This window comes from Dreissena polymorpha, chromosome 11 (genome assembly GCF_020536995.1).
Source record: "Dreissena polymorpha isolate Duluth1 chromosome 11, UMN_Dpol_1.0, whole genome shotgun sequence".
Taxonomy (NCBI): domain Eukaryota; kingdom Metazoa; phylum Mollusca; class Bivalvia; order Myida; family Dreissenidae; genus Dreissena; species Dreissena polymorpha.
In genome coordinates this window covers 37,833,204-37,847,705 of record NC_068365.1, presented here as the reverse complement: position 1 = coordinate 37,847,705, position 14,502 = coordinate 37,833,204, and the positions used below count along the sequence as shown (strand labels likewise).

The following is a 14,502-nucleotide window of genomic DNA, read 5'->3' as shown; positions in this document are numbered from 1 at the left end:
CTAAATGGGTATACATTAATGCAAATCTGATTTTTCAGTGAATGAACTTGTTTTACCCGAACTGCAAAAATTAAAAAAAGTAAGTTTTGGCAGTCGTCAATTCCATCGATTAAATAAACATTAATCGATTAAATAAATATTAATATATACCCAAGCATGTGAGCTAGTCACTTTAAACAGCGATTGTTGAATTTCAGTTTATAAATACATTGTACAAGCAAATACAACAACGCTGTCTGCTTCAAACACATGCATGCACAATGTTTCAAGTAGCGGAACACCGTCCTTAAAAGTAATGGGATGTCTCAATCGTTTCCGTAGTAAGAACGTATATTACGCATATTTTCTTACCATGACTGCATATATTTACCAAAATGTGCAGGACTATTAACTTAAGACTCGTGCTCACACTTCTTGTATTCGATGGCTTTTTTGCGGGTAAGGATTTTGCCAAATAATTACTTTTTCTTGATTTTGTTCATTATTTAATGAATTTGTGTTAGAACTGAGTCAAACATATATTTGTTAGAGGTAAAGAGGGATGAAGAAGCGGAAAGATAGCCAAGCCGCGGTCGGTCAGTGAGAAAAATTAAATTTACAATTTTCAAAAATCAAATACTTCATTATTTGTGTTTTATTTTAGAAGCCGCTGCCACAAGATACTTGGTAACAGCATCCAAAGGTCATGTCCTCTCCATTCCAATAGACGAGAAATCCAATTCAAAATTAATTACTCAGAATTCAACGTCTTTGCGATGTCCAAACCTGAACCCTTCCAGTATAAGCGTGGGTCGCAAGCAGCTTTACGCTGCAAACATCAACACAAGAAATATTGAGATATATTCGTTTGACCCTGAAAGAGAAAGCGGAATTGACAGTTGCACCCCATTTATTTTAAATTCTGGGGTTCCCGGTCCAAATGTGAAAATAGCTTTTGACTGGATTTCAAACAACCTCTACTGGACCGATCCTACCTTCAGATGGATTGCGATGATTTCTGTGCAACATGAAGACAATTACACCATACTCATACGAGAAAATATCCACATTCCGTCAGCTATTGTAGTTGATCCAATTAACAAGTGAGTTGTTCAAATTTTATTTTAATTTAATTTAAAGCGTTATAAATATTTTTGATCAAGGTTAACGATCCTTACCTAAAATTACTCCCGACACTAAGGAATATAAAATACTTTAATCAACCACTTAGACCTTGGCCGTACTGCAAGTTACATTATTGTTACACGCTTCATGTTATCGTGATACAATGGTCATTTTATACATGTTTATGTGCTTAATACACGAATAAGTTGTGAGTCGGAAATGAACGCACGCTTTGACATTATGGATAAACATAACATGTACAAATTCATATTGCTCACTATGATTTCCAAGTAGGCGACATAGTTGTTTCTCCCGAGACTTGACATGATGATCCTTTGATTACATTTATTTGACAAAGTTATGAGTCGGACATGAAAATGCACCTTTAATGTATTCATATGATAAATAAGCAATTCTCTCCGACGGAATCTTTTCTTTTGAGGAATTTTCCACACCACTGCTTTTAGAGAAGTATTCCACTTGTCATTTAGAGTCTCCGATTTGCGTAAAATCAGAATGACCGACGAAATATCACTGTATGCTCGAATTAGCTGTACTTAAAGGGGCGGTCAACCAGATTGCAATATACGACGAAAAAAAGAACAGTTCTAAAATATCGTATTTTTACAAGTATTAGTTTATATTGATTAAAATATCACGACTGGTATATTACATAACTTGAAAAATGTTCTTACGTTTTCATATTTTCAGTATATTGGTTTATACAAATATATACAATATAATTTTACTGAGTATGTCTACCAGGTAATTTAGAGAGTTCTGTTGTTGTCGTTATATTTTGTGAAACTACGAGGATGGCTTATATAAAGTATAAAATACAACGCTCATTGCATGAGCGTGGATGACCGAGTGGTTTCAGTGGAAGAAACTTCCCGTTCGGGAAACTAGGGGAATCCCCATATTGGTTTCCTGATCGGGAAACTCATGGACAAAATTTGCATTTTTATAACCGATCGGGAAATAAAACAGCAATTTTATGGTGGTTTCAGAAAATGGACTGGGGGAAAACTTTAATATACAAAAAATCTGTTTTCAACACTGCCTTTCTGTAGAGGAAATACATATCTAAATTTTTACCGTGCAAAATGTTTTTTAAAGCCCTGGTTTTCTTTCAATATAGTTTCAAAATTTGTATAATCTACGCAAAAATGTTAAAATCAGTGGTTTCCCGAATTAGAAACCAAATTTCCCAATCGGGAAACTATCGGAGTTGTCAGCTTCAGAGGTTTCCTGATTGGGAAACATAGTTTCCTAATCAGGAAAAAGTACATATGTATCCAGTTAATGTATACATGTATTATTTCTAGACATAAACACAAACATGGCTTCAAAAGTTGAAGGTGGCCGTTTTCCTAAACAATGTGGCACTAGTTTTATGCATTCATACTGGAAAATTCAGCCTAATCAGAAAATTGTCCAGACAACTAACATCAGAAAAGTACGAAAGTCCATTAGTACCACTGAAAATAAAAAAAAATAGTTTGGAGTCGTATTAACGCAAATAAAGGCGTAACTACGATGACAAACACGTATTAACGCAAATAAAGGTGTAACTACGATAACAAACACGTAATAACGCAAACAAACGCATTATAACGTTAATAAACGCGTTATAACGCTAAAAATGGCGTAATAACGCCAACTGAAAGGCGAACAAACGCTTAAAAGGCGTAATAATGCTAGAAAAGGCGTAATTATGCTAGAAAAGGCGTAATTACGCTAAAAAGGCGTAATAATGCCAAACTAAAAGGCGTACACACGCTAAAACGGGTTCTATAACGCTAAACTAAAAGGCGTACAAACGCTTAAAAAGGCGTAATAACGCCAATTTCAAAGGCGTACAAACGCTTTTAAAAGTTGTAATAACGCCTTTTGTACAATATAAAGTGAGCATCTTTGAAGACATTAAATCCAACCAAAACGTTATGAATACAGTTGAGTTTATTCTTTTTGTAAAGACAATTTACGTCTTTCTAGAAATCGTCCCTATAAGCCAGAATAGGCAACCGAAATTTGTTCTGAATCCTGTTAGTACAATCCCCTATGAATGGATTGATTTTATGCCTATTACTTTAAAAGACGACGATGCTGTTAGTGGAACCGTCTACATAGGAAGGCGACAGTACGTCAAATGAAGTCAAATGATCACATGTACACGTTTAAATTATTTTTTACTAATGACTGAGATATTCAAGTTTGAAAAGTGTTGCGTAATTAGTGTTTCCAAGTGTACGTTTTCAACAGCTAATTCTATTATGATTAAATCGTCTATAAAGATATGTGAGACTAAATATTGTGACGTGAAAAAGACACACTTTATTTTCTTTGACGTATCTTTCTTTTTTGCACACTGTTAATTGATTCAAATGTTTTTAGCTTCACTGGCCAAAGACCAGCGGGGCTTATGTCATGGTCCTGTGTCCGTCGTGCGTGCGTTCGTGCGTGCGTTAACTTGTCTTTAAACATCTTCTTCTCCTAAACTACTGGTCTTATTCTGATGAAAGTTCTCAGGAATGTTCCTGGGGTGAACCTCTTTCAAATTTGTTCAAATTATGCCCCTGGGGTCAAATTTGACCCTGCCCCGGGGGTCACAAAATTGAAAATTTGATTATATAAGGCCTATTTTGTGAAAACTTTCAACATCTTTCGTCCATAACCATTAGGCATAGGGATATCAAATTTGGTATGTAGAGACATCTAATAGTCCTCTACCAAATTTCTTCAATTTATGCTCCTGGGGTAAAATTTGACCCTGCCCCGGGGGTCACAAAATTGAACATATGCTTATATAGGGTCTATTTTGTGAAAACTTTACAACTTCTCGTCCATAACCATTGGGCCTAGGGCTACCGAATTGGGTATGTAGTGGCATCTTATAGTCCTCTACCAAGTTTGTTCAAATTATGCCCCTGGGGTCAAGTTTGACCCTGCCCCAAGGGTCACACAATTGAACATATGCTTATATAAGGCCTTTTTTTTAACTTTAAAAATCTATAACCGTATGGCATAGGGCTACCAAATTTGGTATGTAGTGACATGTAATAGTTCTCTTCTTAGTTTGTTCAAATTATGCCCCTGGGGTCAAATTTGAAGCTGCCCCGGGGGTCACAAAATTGAATAAATGCTTATTAAGGGCTTATTTTGTGAAAACTTTAAAAATATTCTTGCCCATAACCATTGGGCCTAGGGCTACGAAATTTGGTATGTAGTGACATCATATATTCTTTAACCAAATTTGTTCAAATTATGCCCCTGGGGTCAAATTTGACCCTGCCCCGGGGGATCACAAAATTGAACATATGCTTATATAAGGCCTATTTTTTGAAAACTTTAAAAATATTCTTGTCCATAACTATTGGGCCTAGGGCTATCAAATTTGGTATGTAAAGACATCTAATAGTCCTCTACCAAATTTGTTCAAATTTTATCCCTGGGGTAAAATTTGACCCTGCCCAGGTGGGTCACAAAATTGAACATATGCTTATATAAGGCCTATTTTGTGAAAACTTGAAAAATCTTGTCCATTACCATCCGGCCTAGAGCTATCAAATTTGGTATGTAGTGACATCTAATAGTCCTCTACTAAATTTGTTCAAATTTTATCCATGGGGTCAAATTTGACCCTGCCCCGGGGTCACAAAATTGAACATATGCTGATATAATGCCTATTTTGCTAAAACTAAAAAAAGTCTTGTTCATAACCATTAGGCCTAGGGCTACACAATTTGGTACGTAGTGACATTGTATAGTCCTCTACTAAGTTTGTTCAAATTATGCCCCAGGGGTCAAATTTGACCCTGCCCTGGGGGCCACAAAATCGATTATATGCTTATATAGTGCCTATTTTGTGAAAACTTTAAAATATTTCTGTCCTTAACCATAAGGCATAGGACTACCAAATTTGGTATGTAGTGACATCTAATAGTTCGTTACCAAGTTTGTTAAAATGGTGCCCCTTGGGTCAAATTTGACCCTGCCCGGGGGTCACAAAACTGAACATAAGCTTATATGGGGCCTATTTTGCGAAAACTTAAAAAAACTACTTGTCCATAACCATTGGGCCTAGGGTTACCAAATTTGGTATGTAGTGACATCTAATAAAGCTCTACCAAATGTGTTCCAATTATGCCTCTGGGGTCAACTTTGACCCTGCCCCGGGGGTCACAACATTGAATAAACGCTTGTAAAGCGCCTATTTTGTGAAATCTTTAAAAATCTTCTTGTCGAAAACTATTCGGACTATGGCTACCAAATTTGGTATGCAGTTACATCTTATAGTCCTCTACCAAGTTTGTTCAAAATATTCCCTTTGGGTCAAATTTAACCCTGACCCGCAGGTCACAAAATTTAACATTATATACGCTTATATCTTGCTTTTTTTGTTAAAACTTTTAAAATATTCTTGTCCTTAACTCTAGGACCTAGGGCTACCACATTTTGTATGTAGTGAGATATAGTAGTTCTCTACAAAGTTTGCTCAAATTATGCCCCTGGGGTTAAATTTGACCCAGCCCAGGGGGTCACAAAAGTGTAAATGTGCTTAAATAGGGCCTATATTTAAGTATTTGCACATGCCGAGAATATTTGTTTCGGCCTTTTTTTCAGCAGTGGAGCGATACAGGGCCATCATGGCCCTCTTGTTAATAATAATTATGATACCTTTGGGCCTAGGGCTACCAAATTTGGTATGTAGTGACATCTTATATAGTACACAAGCCTTTTTAAAGCGTTTGTACACCTTTGAAATTGGCGTTATTACGTCTTTTAAAGCGTTTGTACGCCTTTTAATTTGCGTTATTAGCCTTTTTTAGCATCTGTACGCCTTTAAGATAAGCGTTATTACGCCTTTTAAGCGTTTGAACGCGGTTTAGTTTGCGTTATTATGCCTTTTTGGCGTTTTTACGCCTTTGAGGTTGGCGTTATTACGCCTTTTTTAGCGTTTGTACGCCTTTAACTTTGCCTTTTTACGTCCTTTTTAGCGTTTTTGGCATTATTACGACTTTTTTAGCGTTTGTACGTCTTAAAGTTTGCGTTATTACGCCTTTTTTAGCGTTTGTACGCCTTTATTTTGCAGTATTATGCCTTTATTTCACGTTATTACACATTTATTAGCGTTATAATGCGTTTGTTTTTCGATATTACGTGTTTATTTGCGTAGAAACGCCTTTTTTCGCGTTAATACGTTTTTGCATTCTTTTATTTAAAATTTAAGTGGTACTAATATGCTTTCGTAGAAAAAAGCAATTGTCAGTGCTAGATAAAGTCCGCAAGCGTGAACAGCAATTTAGTCAATTCTGATAGTTCCTCGATTGGGAAATTTGGTTTCTAATTCGGGAAACCACTGATTTTAACATTTTTACGTAGATTATACAAACTTTGCAACCTTATTGAAAGAAAACCAGGGACTTAAAAAAAAATTGCACGTTAAAAATTTAGATATGTATTTCCTCTATAGAAAGGCAATGTTAAAAACAGATTTTTTGTATATTAAAGTTTTCCCCAGGCCATTTTCTGAACCCACCATACAATTGCTGTTTTATTTCCCGATCGGGAATAAAAATGCAAATTTTGTCCATGAGTTTCCCGATCAGGAAACCAATATGGGGATTCCCCTTGTTTCCCGAACGGGAAGTTTCTTCCACTGGGTTTAAATGGGAGACTTTTTACTGTTTTAACTCCAGGACTCCAGGGGTCGGTGGTTCGAGCCCTGTTCAGGGTTACTTTTTTTCATTTTGTACTTGATTTTTTTTACTAGAGATTTTTAGATCTAATGTTAAAATTTATCAATATAAAGCATTTAATGACCATTTATTTTAGACCTTTTCTTTTTTCGTCAATCTAGTTGACTGCCCCTTTAAAGGTTGAATGCACTGTTGTTTTGCACGATTGTCACTTTACAAATAAGCCTATATATCACAGGACGCCTCCTTCGAAACTCCCTCAGACCAGGGTAGATAATTGTGTATGAATGGTGTCATGTGATGAAAAAAATATAATCTGTTACGACTGCATACTTTGCCGTGTATAAACGGACAACTTTTGATACAGTGATATGGGATAGAGGTGAGAGGCTGGGGAACATCGTTACAATTTATGTCAGACCGTATAAATGGCCATTACCTTTGCGTTTTAGTACACTATTGGAATATCACATTCAACTAAATAATTCACCGAAAAACGGAAAATGAGTTTAATATATTTTACCGAGTGAAATGATATAAAATATAGCACAAAACATGTTTTCTTTGTAATTTCGAAGTAATATAGAAATGAAAATTATCAATATAACACTTTCATCAAGAATGAATTATGTATACAAACGATCAATTGAGTCTGAATGTTTGATTTTATTTCAGGATTGGTCGTATACAATATATGTGTAACTCACTAGTGAAAATGTAAATATAGGAAGACATACTTAAACAGTGTAGTATTGTATAGATACGCTTTAAACAATATGATTGTCTGAAAATTTAACAAGTCATGATTCAGCATTACGAACCATGTCCGTATCAAGGAGTAGAAATGTCTGATAATTTCAACGTGTGGCAAATTAAGATAAATATCGATCAGTGGATGTGATAGTACAATTAAATCTTTGTTTTTAGATGCTTATCTTGATCAAGAAAATATTAAAATTTGATTATGAATTATATACGCTTCGAGGCATGAAGGAAGTCTTATAGCTTTTGATATTGTTTGATCAATGTTGTATCATTAAATAATTATCTAGAACATATTTAATTGATATAATTATTCCTTATTAAAACTATTTGCTGAAAATGAAAAATTAAAACTCAGATATGGTAATATGAACATTTCTTAAAAAACAGTTATCTACTTGTTGCAGGTGTACCAGTGTCTAAAATGCCTGATTACGGTATTGCTTCTTGTTTTACATATTAATTTATATTTACAGATACCTGTTTTGGAGCGACGAGGGGAAATTTCCAAAAATTGAACGTTCAAGCCTTATCGGAAAAGATCGGAATATAATAGTTTCAGAAGATATCTTCTACCCTAGATCAATAACTGTCGATATTGACAACAGGAAGATATACTGGATGGATTATTATGCTCTCAGTGTGTTCCAATCTGATTATGAGGGAAAGTCAAGAAAAACAATCTACCCGTTTTCAAGTATGATGTTTGGTGAAATAAAGCAATTTTCAGTAAGTACTTATTTATAAACTTATAACACTTATACAACAGCATACATTACTGTTATAAAACAATATGCATTCCAAGCATATTATGCCTGTTCACCTTGGTCAGCACAATGATTTACAAGAGGAAAGAAACGGGGACAGATGTTTTAAATATGATGTTTTATGTACATGTCAAATAAAATACTCAAACAACGAGGAATATCAAGAACATGCAGCATGTATAAACTCGACTGTTTATTTACGTGTAATTCAGTTTTTTAGGTATGAAACAACTTTTAATGTTTAAAATGCACGCTACGTTGTCGTTCATCTGTCATTGTGGTACATCGTTTCCGCCTGATTTAGCTAATATATAAAACTGTGTGAAATAATAAACATGAATTCAGCATTTCAAGTATGCTAAATTCGAATAGCTATGTCTAAGTGCATATTGTTATATATGGTATGAGGTATCGCCAAGAGTCATTGCCTTTTCTGTATTGATAATGTGATAGTAAATCATATTTTATTTACAATAGCTCTATGTGGATTCATAATGAAGGATAGTGAACTTAGGCTATTAATTTAGACATAGATTTTCCTTTCGACATCGCTCACTTATAATCTTATTGAACTATTGGATCATTCATGCTTTAAAGGTATAGATAATATTTTATTATCACATTTAAGGTATACACCTGCTCTTTTGAATATATCCTACTATCACAATACACAAACAAATACAACGCTATGAATTATATAGAGAATAATAGGTTAGTGTTGATTATAGATCAGGTTTATCATGCGAGGCTTAGAAAACAAAAAGCACGAGCCTTGGCGAGTGCTTTTTCGTTTTCGTGCCGAGCATGATAAACCTGATCTATAATCAACACTGACCTATTATTCTATTTATCCCACTTTTTATTCAGTAAACTTTTTTTATTTAAACAAAATAAGTTTTCACGAGTGTTTGACGTACATTGATAATGACTGTAGTGTAACCAAGGCGAGTGTATTACTCCGCGTTCCAAAAATAACCGCTGATCAAATAATCTTTTTTCAAATCAGAATATCGTTCTGTAACAAAGTGTCGAGGGTTATTTATTACAATTTTAATCATATTGAATTGCAAATCTTAAAGTTTTATGATATCAATATGACACTAAGTTGTTATATACAAGGAACTACATTTGTTTACAACGTAGCCTAACACCACACACAATTCACTTTCGATAACAAACCATCAAGTCGATCACGAGGTGCACAATATTTGCTTCTTTGTTATAATATTGGTTATTTCGTGACGAAATAACAAAGATTACTTGGATTTAAGCTAATTATATACATTTTGAATGTTGAAAGTGGCACCAAAGAATTGTGAGGCAAAGTTGTTCGAACTAGAGAAATACATTTGCTGGTGAAGTGACTGGGTGGGGCGAACATCAAGATCAACTTGTTCGACGGTAGACAGTGGTTGTCTAGGCTGCATTTCGGCCATAGTTTCGGTGCATGAAGGTGAACAAGAGGAATCTGTTGGATTGTTACATTTACTGGACTGAGCAAGAATGAACACTTTTGCTGCTGTTCAACAGATATGTTGGAATAATTGGTTATGGACTGGACATTTTTTGCCCTGTTATGGCCATGGTTTCAGTGGGTGGAATGTTTGCATTTCGAAGTTTTTTGACCAGGAATTTGCGAACTGAGTGGTTCGTTATTCTCTTGTGCTTGAGAAAGCCGGCGTCTTTTGCCATGGCCTTCAGCATCTGACCTAGCTTGTTGACACCCAATTGTTGACGCAAGAACCACTGGGATGCAGTGTCATTTGTGCGTATTGCCAGGTTGGAAAGATGCTTTGAAGAAAAATCAGATGGACACATATCCGAGTACAGCTTGTAAATTAACACAGGATTTCTTGGTCCAGACGATTGTTTTCTACGGTCAAAGGGGAGCAACTCGAACTGACTTCTTCAAAGGGGAGCTACAACAACAGAACCTATTTGCATAGTGTTAAATTTACCTAATACAAGAGGTTTTAATAAAAATAAATGACAAAAAAAACACGTTTTTTTGCTACTTTTCTTTGTTTTAAGGTCATTAAGATTGACAAACTTTTGAGTGTTTTTATTATTGATGCACTTGGCAAATACAGGTGACGAGGTGCGTGGGAAAAAGTAGTCCCGGTTCGGCAGTTGATGACGTCATTTCGTGCCATTGATTATAGCCTTGCCGTTGATTATAGATGAAATTTAATCAACGGGGCTTTAATCAACCGAATTCGCTGTAAAAGTGGGATAAAATAGATTTTGTTAGGTCTAAATATCTTAGAGATGACTCTGTCGTGTGATGAAACATTTAAACCGGAATCGGTTAGAGCACACAATTCAAATACAGTCCAAATAATCAGACTTCTTGCGAATTGTATGCTAAATAGTTATTTCCAACATTAAATAAATATAAAAAAACACATATTAATATTACATGTATTGCTTAAATTGCTTATTTTCATTATATTTTTGTATTTATTTAATTTAATTCAAGCCCGCGATTAAAATAATTGATTCATCTAAACATATTGTTGAAACTAAACGTTGTTAACTCAAGGTGTAAACAAAAAAGCGGAACATTAAACATGACAAGTGTACAGTCATGTATATATGTACACGTTCCCAAGATATTAACTAGAGTTCAGGAATACATTTTTCATGTGGTAGAAAACCGGATCTGGTTAATTGACCAGTCGCGAAATTATCGATCGCTCCGTCCACACATTCACGTGGTATAGTGATTGGAAAGCTCCGACAAGCAGATCGCAAGGTTGTCGGATTAGGCGGGTGAAATCGTATATTTTGTAATGATGTATCAGGCTAATTTCTACAATATAAACTGTTAAAGCCGCAAAATAAACTAAACTGCTTTGTAACACTATAATACAATCATATATGCGGTAGAAAGAAAATGCGTAATCAAAATAAATGACTAAACAAAAGACTGACTATCAGAAACCTTTCATATACATATGTAGGGAGCTCAATAAAGATACATTGTAAAAATGAACATTTATTTTAGTATAATCTTGGATTTGTTATTAAACGGCCTTAGGGCTATTTATATATAATTATTTTGATGAATATATTAAGTATCCAATGCAAATGATGCATTTATATCATTATGAATGAGTGCGTTGTTTCCGTTTATTTAAATGTATAGGTCTCTGGTTTAGTGTGTTATTTTCAAAAAGACACCAAATCTCTTTATTTAGATTTATATAATAATTTAATATATGCATAATGGTTTCATTTACAGATATCTGATATGCATCGTTATATAATGTTTTTTTTTAATGCGAACCAGTTTCAGTTCACTTTCGAAAAATGAAATGTTGGTTTTCCAGCGCTGTTCCCGAATAGTCGAATGGAGTTTAAGTATAAAGTGCATTTGTTTATGACTAGATCACCTTTACATGTTCATTACAATGTTCACATTTCTCTCCGTATCAATATAATGTATTGTACACTTTACACATGAAGTCACTATAGCTGGCTAAGCCGCGTTGAAAACACCTTTTGCTGTTTTTTTTGTTTACTTTAGTTAAAAACGATATTTAAATTAATAATTTATGAATGTTTCCGTTGTTTATAATCCACAGAAAATAAATAGGTTAAAGGAAGTAATTTAACAGTTTTCTTTTCTTGTGTACAGTACCCAACAATGCCTCAAGGTTCCTACATTCTGATGAACATATACTGCTATTTAATAATTATCGACAACTACGCTGAGACTATAAACAAAAACACGTGTTGCAATTATGAGGTTGACCAAACTGCTTAATAATATTGTGCATCAAACGGTAAAACGCGTTATGTTTTTTCACTACTCGTTCATATTTTCAAGAAGATAGGTAAAATAATTTCCTTTTATACAGTGTGTATAACACCTACATTTATAAATTATGATCAAACAGCAATGATCAGGCTTTTGATATAAAAATCTGTGTAAACCCTTAAAAGTTACGCTCATTCCATATGTACGACACCCTTTGTTTGTCGGACAAGATAGCGACCAGATAAGCGCTGCTAAGGGGTATGTGAAAACATCTGATTGGCTAATCGGAGAATTTGATTGACGGGTGGCGACTAGTTAATTGAATGAATGTATCCCAGTCAGTTCGCTCGATATGCGATGGCGTATTTATGAGTAAATTATTTAAACAAAACAACATAAAAGTTGATGGGTTAAACAAGATTCCATCACTGTAAATATGTAAAAATGGATGTAAAAAACTGTATTATTAAACTGGTTCCATCGCATCAATAAAAAACAATTCCTGTTTGATACTTACTAATGCTTACCTTTTAGTCTAAACTTTCTTTCTTCTGTAAATACTTTCTCTGATCGTGCTAGATTAACAGCCTTTTTATGGTACTCAATCTAGTGATAGATTGACCGACTTAATACAATTTCATTATTCGTGTAATTAGTCGTTTGAAATAAGCTAAGAAATATTACATAAATATTTGCGTGCTACGCGATGCTGACACGTGTTTATTGTTGATTTTACATAAACTTTGTACGTTATGTCATTTACTTTAAAAATAGTCATTCACTTTTTGTGAACATTATTATATTCGTTAAACGTAACAAAACTCGTTCGAACTGAACTACTCAGTAGTCGGTTATTTTGAAGCAAATCTATGCAACACTACACTATACATTTATTTTAGTAAAAGTTCAAGAAAAAAATACAAAGTGTAAGATTAAGTGTCTGTTTATCAATATAGCTTTTTATTGAGATGGCCTACTAAAAATCGTGATAAAACATATGATTTAATATGCAATAAACCATTTGTACGTAATATCCTGAACTGCCCCCAACGCATTCAACAATTGAAAGGTTAACGTCAAATTTAAAATATATCACATGTCGTTTAATACATTAGCAATCAGTGTCCAAGTACATATTATAGACGAATAGATGCGACTAGTATAGTTGCCAATAAACAAACGTTTAGATGAATCTAATAAAAGGAGTATGAGATAGTGTCTATCACAATAAATACATTAAATTGTTAGTTAATTAAAAGGGAACAGCGAAAAATGTTGAGTCTTTCTCGAACACACATACTACATCAAATCATCCGCCCGAAAAAAAATTGTCCTCGCCATGGGGGTAACTTAGTTTCTCCATATGTACTATGTAATATATTTCGTTGTGATTGTAGTGATTAAGTCACATAGCACTTTTTTTGAAATCCGGGGCAGTTTGTTTAAAGTATGTCCCATGTGATTAAAACGCGTCGCGATTTAGTGTTTTTTTATACATTTTTTAAAGTTTATTTATATTGTTAAAATTGGTCCCACCTTAATCGACCAGATATAAGTACTATAATGCACTGTGAATTTCGGAGAGCTACTCTATGTAATCATGACCGTTGTGTTATGTGTAGTGGTTTACAGCACATCGGAATATCAATGTATATGATATTGATATGTGTTGCTGTATCGTGTTTGCGGTCTATATAAATCTGAGCAAAGTGTGCAGTTCTTTAAATTCGAATTAACCTCGACATGCTTTGCAATGACGGTTTAATGGACTTGACTCAATATTGATCTTCTTGTAGCCATGTTTAAAATAATGGCGTTTGTTTTGCGTCACACTGTTTGGCAATGTGTTTATTGTCATAAATAAAAAAGCGACATGCCATGTTAACGATCTTCTTGGTAGTTGCAGCTGCAATTTCATTTTGATGAATTCCAAACAAAGGTAACAATGTGACTAAAACGTTTGATGTTGTGCACCAAAACTTTTTTTTGACGTTTGATTTTTAATATTGTAATTACATTCAACGGTTCGAAATGATAAATACAACTTACCGTTAAAACTGTACTCATTTAAAGCCACACACCTTGAAATGAAATTCATGTTAATCAAAACATATAGATGCAATTAGAAAGTGTGCAAAATTGTCATTAAATCTATAGCCTAGTTAGCAAGTAATTTATTATTTAAAAAAAATGTTAAAACCGATAGTAGGATTTTTATACGTTTACGTCCATTTCGACAAACGCGATTATTTTTAATTTTTCAAGCGCAAAAAAGACGGATTTCTACCTTGTAACCACCAGATATATTCTAATTGGCATAGATAAAATTAAAACTTTAGCCTAGTTAGCAATTAAATTATTATTTTTCAAACGGTACCGCTTTTTAAACCGAAAGTAGGATTTA

The 14,502-nt window shown here is 34.1% G+C and overlaps 1 protein-coding gene across 3 annotated transcripts in view; it reads left to right on the top strand.

The window, feature by feature from the left end:
- Positions 1-323: 323 nt before the first annotated feature.
- The window catches only part of LOC127849585 (low-density lipoprotein receptor-related protein 6-like), a 56,167-nt gene continuing 41,988 nt past the window's right edge, over positions 324-14,502 (top strand). For all 3 annotated transcript variants that reach the window (XM_052382308.1, XM_052382307.1, XM_052382306.1), the window contains exons 1-3: positions 324-438; positions 644-1,082; positions 8,045-8,297. In XM_052382308.1, the coding sequence (XP_052238268.1) occupies positions 375-438; positions 644-1,082; positions 8,045-8,297 (756 nt within the window). In that variant the 5' untranslated portion in view covers positions 324-374. The remainder of the gene's footprint in view (positions 439-643; positions 1,083-8,044; positions 8,298-14,502) is intronic.